Genomic DNA, 8,755 nt, shown 5'->3' with positions numbered 1-8,755 from the left:
TATATATATATATATATACGCACACACATATAATAAAATACGAACAAATTTCTTGTGAAAGAACAACTATTTTTCCTGCCTAGTCGAATTTAGGCAATATGCTTTCCTTCCGTTTCTTTTATTTTCGTTTTCTCACTTGGTTTATTTATTAGTTAGTGAGTAATTGGCTAATCAATTTGATTAATTTGGTATAGGTAATTATTTGAAATAGTTAATTTAATTTTGAATTTATTAACTGCAATTTCTACTATTTAATATATCGTTTAATTGAAAATATTAGTGGATTTGATTATTTATAAATTACTGATTGGCTAACAGTACTCAATATCTGCTTGTATTGTACGGAAGTAAGATAAATGATAGTATGATCCTATATTTAATTGTTGAATGAAAATGATAGTATGATCCTATATTTAATTGTTGAATGAAATTGATGAGAAAGTTACTGATAAGAAATTGATTGTTGAATGACATGTACTGAAGAAGTTATTAATGTTGATGCTATGAATTCAAATAAAGAGATGGCTCAACAAACTGGGGCCGCAATGCATTGGCTTATGATGATTGATTAATGACGAGTTATGTGTTGTCACTGATCAATGAAAACGACGTGATATCATACAAGCTATGTGTTACGTGATATTACTGATAATGTTACATATTATACGACTTGTGTGATATGATTGATAATGAGATACCATATGAACTGCGTGTTGTGTGATATTAGAAAAAAAATATGAGATATTGCGATCGAGATGATGATAGCCGACAAAGACCCTTGAGTAGTGTACTCCAACTTCAGTAAGCAGAGCCCTGAGAAAGTAAACAAAGCTTTCAATATGTTGAATTGTGGATTGATATATTATTGTGGTTTGAGGTACTTCAATTACAAATGTTTATTGGTTGGTGTCATTGCATGAAGTTTATTTTACTGCATAGGTGTATATATATAAGCCGATTAGCTATTCTTATTGAATAGACAAGTCATTTATTGCCACATATTTTTCAAGGGATAAATGCAGTAACTAGCCGAATAGGATCATAAGCCGTACCGCCAGTCTTATTAGGTGGGTCAATATCATCTTGTGCTGGAAGTTCTAGCTAAATAATTACAGAGATATTACACTTTGATTGAAATTATATTTTAAGATTATAACTAAAACCTTCACTTTTGTCTTTTGTTTTTTTTATGTTCATAAATACTACAGATGAGTATTTAATACCAAATTTTGATGAGTACTTAATTTTTTTATATTGATATAGAATATTGAAAGAAAGATAGAACATATCTTATTGATTTTTATGAAAATTTCTTATAAAACGAGATTTAATTATGGAGAATATATTATAACTAGTGGTATTACAGTGTAGTGCCGTAAGGGGTGTTACACGAAACATCTATTTAGGCAACCAGACGTGTTTACAAGTGGAGGCTATTGGAATCTTTAAACTTATTTTTCAAAATGGGTATGTTTTAGATCTTGAAAATACATTCTATGCTCCACATTTCAGTAGAAATTTAGTTTATGTTGCAAAGTTAGTTTCTTTAGGTTGTGATTTTAATTTCAACAAATCAAGTTTTTATATTACAAAAAATAATGTTATTGTCCGCGATGATTATTTAGATAATGGTTTATATAATTTTGATCTTGAATTCTAATTTTTAGTCTACCCACCTAACCTTTCAAAATAGTACTGGTACTAAAAGATGCATTATAAAATAAAAATCCTCTATGTTATGGCACAATAGATTAGGTCATCTCTTCGTTGAAAAATTAAAAAGATTAACTAATGATGGAATATTAAAGGACTTTGATTTTTCAGATTTTGGTACTAGAATGAATTGCATAAAGGCAAACAAACCAACAAGTCCAATAAAGATTCTAAAAGAAGTTTTATGATTCTTAAGTTCATAAATACAAATATATATGTGGACCATTTCCATCCTACTTCAGTGGTCAAAGATACTGTGTATTTTATTGATAACTATTCAATATATATAAAGCTAAGCTTTTGCTGCTTTCAAGACATATAAAGTTGAAGTAGTGAAACAATTAAAAATAAAAATCAGGATTGTACGATCCGATAGAATGGAAATATTATGGATGGTACACAGAAAAGGGGCAAACGTGGGTCTATTCGCTATATTAGATAAAGAAGAAGCACAATAGCATAATATATAATGCATGACACACCTCAACAAAATGGTTTTGCCGAAAGATGGATATTGTAAACAGTATGATGAGTCATAAAAATATTTTTTTAAAGTTATGAATCTAAACTTTGAAAACCACAATATATATCTTGAATAGAGTTCCATCTAAAGGTATTCCTAAAACTCCTTTTGAATTGTGGAAAGAATAGAAACCTAGTTTAAAATATTTACTTATTTGGGGTTTTCCTCTTGAAGTTCGGGTTTATAATCCAAATATAGAGAAACTAATTCTAAGGCCAATCAATGGATGTTTTATTAGTTATTCAAAAAAGTTTAAAGGATACATATTTTACTGTCCTTCTTATGTAACCAAAATTGTTGAAGCTGGAAATGAAAATTTCTTTAGGATCTTGATACTAGTGGGAGTAATATTCCTCGTAAGGTAGTGCATGAAAAAGATCTAGTATCATCTATGACACCCGATAATTGATTGTTTATCCAGGTTATCTACTATCTATAATACGGGAACAATCAGTTTAAAGAACTCAATAAGCTCTAGAGCAACCACCCACTGAATATCATGACAATGCAGAGCCTTCTACTTTAAATAATCAAAATCAAGAAGCATAAGCATATAGAGGTTCGTAGATGTCTAAAAGTTAACAAAACTGCAATTTTTAGCGATTATAATGTTTATATTTAAGAATCCGAATTTGATGTTAGACTTGAAAATGATTCGACATCTTTCTCATAAACCATGAGTAGTGACAATTTGAATATGTGAAATGATGCTATGAAAGAGAAACTAAAATCTATGGATAAAAATCAAGCTTGGAAACTTACCAAAAAAGAGCTAAAATTGGTGGTTGTAGATAGGTCTATAAGACCAAAAGGAATCCATATGGTAGACTCGAGAGGTATAAAGCTCGGCTTGCTGCTAAAGGTTATACTAAAAAAGAAGGTATTTGTTATCGTAAGATCTTCTCTCCAGCTTTAAAGGGCTATTTTTGAATTATCATGGTATTGTTGGCTCATTTTGATTTAGAGTTATACCAAATATATAGCTGTGAAATCGACTTTCTTAAATGGGGATCTTGAAAAGTAAGTATACATGAGCCAACCTGAGGGTTTCTCAATTGACAATCATTTAGTTTGCAAGTTAAAGAAATCAATCTTTCGATTCAAACAAGCTTCCCATCAAAGGTATATTAAGTTTCACAAAGTGGTTTCTTCGTTGGGATTTAAGGAGAACATTGTTAATCAATGTAAATACCTTAACGTTAGTAGGGGAAAATATTTTTTTCTTCAACCCTTATGTAATGATATCTTACTCGCAAGTAGTGATATGGAATTACTAAATGAAACTAAAGAATATATTTTCAAAAACTTTAAAATGAAAGATTTGGGCGAAGCCTCATATGTAATTAGTAGTGAAAATCACAGAGATAGATATAAGAGAATCTTAGAACTATCTTAAAATACTTACATTGAAAAATAATAAGTAAACTATCACCGCTTTGTCTACTATGGAAGCGAAATTTGTCGGGTGATATGAGGCTACTTCACAAGCTTAATGGTTGAGGCATTTTATCACAAAATTAAAGATTGTTGATTCTATTCCAGACCAATCCATTTTATTATGACAAGTCAACTATTGTTTTATTTTCGAAATATAATAAAAATAACAGCCGTAATAAGCATATGGACATTAATTATCTTTTGATAAAGGGAGAAAGTAAATAAGAAAAAGATTAACATTCAACATATCAGTACATAGGAAATGGTTGATCCAATGACTAAAGCATTGACTGTGAACTCATGCAGAAATCATGTGGATCGTATGGGTCCTGTAAGTCCCATGTAATGTACTTTATCAAACAATAAGATGACACAAGTTTATGTGCACATAAAGTTAAATTGTGATATTTAAGTTAGTCATTAAGATAAATAAGGATGGCGTAGAAATATATATATGAAATTTTGTTACAGCCAAACCCTTTTAAATGTGTAAGAGGATCCAAGTTACATCTCAAAGATCAAGTTCATAGATCTAACCTTCTCCATGCTCCCAAATGAAGATCTAGGGTGCATGTAGAAGCCTATAATCTTGCATATTGATACAAATCCACCTCAACAAGACTTAATTTGGGAATTTGAAGAGAGATTTCTATGATATATATATAGTACATTTACCAAAGCCAATATGTTAATCTTCTATCTGCATGCTCTAAAATATCATTGAAGTTTGAGAGCTTCCATAGGCCTTCCCATGAGAGATAGAACTGTCCCACAAATATGTCTTGAAGACAGACCTGCTGCTTCAAGCTGATCCGCGGGCGCTCCGTGGTCTATGTATCTATCAGGAAGCACCATTGATCTCAACTGCATTTCATTGAAATTGATACAACTCATCAGGAATTAGATCAACGAAAAAACGACTAGAATTTTTTGAGTAAAAGTATAAGAGACTTCCACCTTGAGACGTCCATCCAAAATCCCATTTAGGGTCAGGAAGTGACAGACATGTGATCCAAAGCCTCCGATTGAACCTTCCTCCACGGTGATCAATATTTCGTGCTCTTTTGCTAGTCGTCTGACCAAATCAGTGTCCAATGGCTTGCAGAATCTTGCATCAGCTACGGTTGCTGATATGTTATGGGACTTGAGCATTTCTGCAGCTCCCAGACATTGCTGGACTATTGCACCGTATCCAAGAATCGCCACTCTGCTGCCTTCCGTGAGTATTCTTCCCTTCCCAATCTGTTCAGTAGTCACACTAATTAGTACTTGGTTTTCATTAAATGCGATTGTAGTGTGTAAGTTGCTGACGCTTACTTCAAGAGGTGTTCCTTTGTTGTTAGTGGGAAGAACTGCTCCTACGCCATTGCCCCTTGGAAATCTGAAGCAGCTGGGGCGGTCGTCTATTACTGCAGCCGTTGCAACCATGTGCATGAGCTCTGCTTCATCTGATGGTGCCATGACCACCATGTTGGGCAAGCACGCCATGTACGCCACATCAAATGCTCCACAATGAGTCGGCCCGTCTGCTCCAACTAAACCAGCTCGATCCATTGCGAAGCGGACAGGTAGTTTTTGAAGATCCACATCATGCACCACCTTCATACATTTAACAAACGCAATAAATTATGATCGTGTTGGATTTTTATCTCTCTTTTATCTCAGAGATACAGACAAGCAATGACAAACTGTCCTGTTTGATTCCACACCTGGTCGTATCCTCGTTGCAGAAAGGATGAATAGATGGTGCAGAATGGCTTGAGACCCTCACAAGCTAAGCCAGCTGCAAAGGTTACTGCATGCTGTTCAGCAATGCCCACGTCAAAACAACGCTCTGGAAATCGTTTCTGAAAATAATTTAGACCCGTTCCACCACCCATTGCAGCATGGATAGCCACAACTCTGCTGTCTGCTTCAGCTTCTTTGATCAGGGATTCTGCAAAGTACTGAGTGTATGAAAGCGTAGGGGACTTGGTCTTAATCTGCTTCCCTGTTGGAGGATCAAACTTGACAACCCCTGAAAGAACCAAGAATTCACATTTAGTATCAAGAATATCCTCAATTGGATAATTTTTTCCTGTCAAGATTAGGGGTAATGTCTTACCGTGCATTCTATCAGCAGCTGCCTCGGCTGGGGGATAGCCTTTTCCTTTTTCTGTCACAATATGAATTAAAACTGGTCCTGGTGCAGGCATAGCTTTAACCTTTTCAAAAATTGCAACCAAATCGTCTATGTTATGACCGTCGACAGGCCCTATGTAGTATAACCCAAGCTCTTCAAAAAGCGTTGAGCCGGAAGCACTAATCATCCCCCTCGCGTACTCGTCCACCTTGGCGGCAACTTCATGTGCTTGTGGTCCAATTTGCTTTGTAATACTCTATGAAAAATCAAGAAAAGAACATAAGATCTATGTTGGACTTAACACTCCTCCTTCAAGTATGCGTAAGAAAGAAAATCTTTTACTTTTGCAGCTTCCCGGAGTTGCCTGAATTTGGGGCTGGCTTGGAGCTTGCTCAAAGCGCTGCTGAGGGCACCAACAGGTGTTGCCGGGCCGTCAAGTGTTGCTGTGGGTAATGAAACCTGCTTGTTGTCGTTCAACACAACAATCAGGTTAGTATCTAGAAAACCGGCATTGTTCATGGCCTCATACGCTTGTCCAGCAGTCATCGCTCCGTCTCCAATCACAGAGACGACATTGTTTTTCTTCCCCAATAGATCTCTTGCCACAGCCATTCCTACAAAAATGCAAAATTATTGAATTACATACTAAAAAATCTCCCCTTCCCTCAGTTCCAAGAAATTTGCGAAACGTGCAATTCTTTAACATACCAAGACCAGCAGAGATGCTTGTTGAGCTATGGCCAGCGCCAAAGGCATCATAGATACTCTCATCCCTCTTCGGAAATCCAGCTAGTCCTGAAGTTTTCCTCATAGTATGCATTCTAGACCTTCTACCGGTCAGAATTTTATGCCCATAAGTCTGCAATATCATTAACACTCTCTCTATCTCAGAACCATAATTCACAACTTGCTCCAGAGATGAACACAACAAAGAAACGGGTGGCAACATCCCACCACAAGAAATTAGACAAAAAAAGTTAAACCTGATGGCCTACGTCCCATATAATTTTGTCGTCAGGGGTGTTGAAGACATGGTGCAGAGCCACCGTCAACTCCACCACACCTAAGCTTGAACTCAGATGCCCCCCTGTTTTCGACACTGCATACACGATCTCTGCTCTGAGCTCTGCTGCCAATTGTTCAAGATCCTGAGGAAAAACGTGCAGAAACAGAGCAATTAAGCTGAGACAAAAGTTCCGATAAAAAAGAAGAAGAATTGAGAATGACGATTCGTGATTGATGATGTACTTTAGTGGAGAGGTTCTTCATGTGGAGGGGATAGTTGATTGTGTCGAGTAAGGGTGTGTGAGGTTTTTCCCCTGAGAAATCTATCTTCCACCCATCCTTTTCTTTCCTGATCACCATCTTTCCTTCCTCCCCATCTGAAGTGCCGGCACATGCTTTGACGCAGAACTACAGCATTTTCAACAGAACGAAATTAATACAAAGGTTTATGGCCTTATATTTAGAACAGCATGTGAAAACATGCAGTCCTCCTCTCTCTCTCTCTCACGCACACACACACAGAGCAAACTGGGACGCAGTGAAGGGTGCCCAGAGTTGTATTGGAGGCATTGAGCGCGCACACACACACACACACAGAAAACTGGGATTCGCTGAAGTGTGCTCAGTGTTGTTTTGAGGCTTTGAGCTCGCACACACACACACACTTGCATAAGCACTACTCGGTAGCAGTGAAAGTCTGCACTGGCTTATATTGTCACAAACACACAAAGACACACAGACACTCGCATACATAAGTACATCAAACTGGGATATATGCCTATATGCCAAGAACTAGGAAACCTTGAAAAGCACACAAACAGACACACAGAAATCTACATGCCAAGAACTTGGAAACCTTGAAAGCACACACACATACACAGACAGAGAAATCTACATGCCAAGAACTTGGAAACCTTGAAAGCGCGCGCACACACACACACAGAGAGAAATCTACATGCCAAGAACTTGGAACTAAATCTTGCAAAAACACACACTAACCTGTCTCCTTCCTCCACAATTAAATTTAGGAGGCGGGAAATACGGCGGAGTGGGCTGGTTTACTCTCATGAAAACTCCAGGGACAGCCATTCTTGACGGGAGGAGCTACCTCAGGGATGGTGGATGGATGGAAGAGTCAGGTGACAGATCAAGTACGCGAGCTGTTGGTAAGAGTTGGCAACTACGACAAAATTTATAATTAGCAACCAAGAACGCCTTCCACCATTAAATAATTAATAAAAATAAAAAAATAGTTATACTCATGAGATTGTCTTTATTCTAACCTCTCTCTCTCTATATATATATATATAAAGAATTATAACTCTTTTTGTCAGTGTAGACTAAGGATTTATATACATATTGGTTGGACTATTTTTTGGTCTATTTGGTTGAAATTTTACTCCAGGAAGAGGTAGAGGTACGAATCTGCAGTCTACAATTAAATTAATGCGGCGTGAACTTCTAAAATAAATGGCTAAAATGCATTTTACCTATATATTTTGTTGAAAAAGTTAAAATTTTTCAGTATTTTTGAAATATGCTAAAAATTTCCCTGTATTTTATAAAACTCAACAAAAAAAAACCCATTTCATTATTAATTAACGAAAGGTGCATTACACATGCTTATTGTGTGTTTAAGGATGTTTTTTTTTTTTTAAACTATTTTTACCTTATTTTTAAATTTTTTTAGTAAAATACCCTCATGATATTTATACATTTCTTATGTATACTTTTTTATTTATTTTGAGTGATGTTTTTGTATTGTTGTCTATTTAAAAAATATATATACTTAAAAAATGTAAAAAAATAAATAAATATTTTTTTGAAATTTTATAATTTAAATTCAAATATTAAATTAAATTAAATTTTTAAATAATTTTAATAATTGTTAAAATTGAAATTTAAAAATTGTAATTGTTAAATTATTTTTTAATTAACTAAAATATATTTAATTA

General features: G+C 35.1%; 1 protein-coding gene across 1 annotated transcript; it reads right to left on the bottom strand.

Moving 5' to 3' along the window:
• Window positions 4,094-8,027, bottom strand: LOC105178233 (probable 1-deoxy-D-xylulose-5-phosphate synthase 2, chloroplastic). Its single transcript, XM_011101661.2, has 10 exons — window positions 7,800-8,027; window positions 7,044-7,208; window positions 6,779-6,943; window positions 6,504-6,654; window positions 6,138-6,409; window positions 5,778-6,051; window positions 5,383-5,690; window positions 4,991-5,272; window positions 4,631-4,915; window positions 4,094-4,537 (listed from the first exon to the last, which is right to left on the bottom strand). The coding sequence occupies exons 1-10, from the start codon at window positions 7,887-7,889 to the stop codon at window positions 4,391-4,393; spliced, it is 2,139 nt and encodes a 712-aa protein (XP_011099963.1). The 5' UTR covers window positions 7,890-8,027; the 3' UTR covers window positions 4,094-4,390.

Source organism: Sesamum indicum, linkage group LG15 (genome assembly GCF_000512975.1).
Source record: "Sesamum indicum cultivar Zhongzhi No. 13 linkage group LG15, S_indicum_v1.0, whole genome shotgun sequence".
Classification (NCBI taxonomy): Eukaryota; Viridiplantae; Streptophyta; class Magnoliopsida; order Lamiales; family Pedaliaceae; genus Sesamum; species Sesamum indicum.
The sequence above is the reverse complement of the archived record's forward strand: the minus strand, read 5'-3'. Positions and strand labels throughout refer to the sequence as shown.

Excerpts from the sequence above, each read along its gene's own strand:
- LOC105178233 (XM_011101661.2), bottom strand. The coding sequence starts at position 7,889 with ATGGCTGTCCCTGGAGTTTTCATGAGAGTAAACCAGCCCACTCCGCCG. Across the intron at positions 5,691-5,777 it reads AGCTGCTGATAGAATGCACG|GGGTTGTCAAGTTTGATCCT; the intron begins GTAAGACATTAC and ends TGGTTCTTTCAG. Across the intron at positions 4,538-4,630 it reads TTTTGGATGGACGTCTCAAG|TTGAGATCAATGGTGCTTCC; the intron begins GTGGAAGTCTCT and ends AATGAAATGCAG.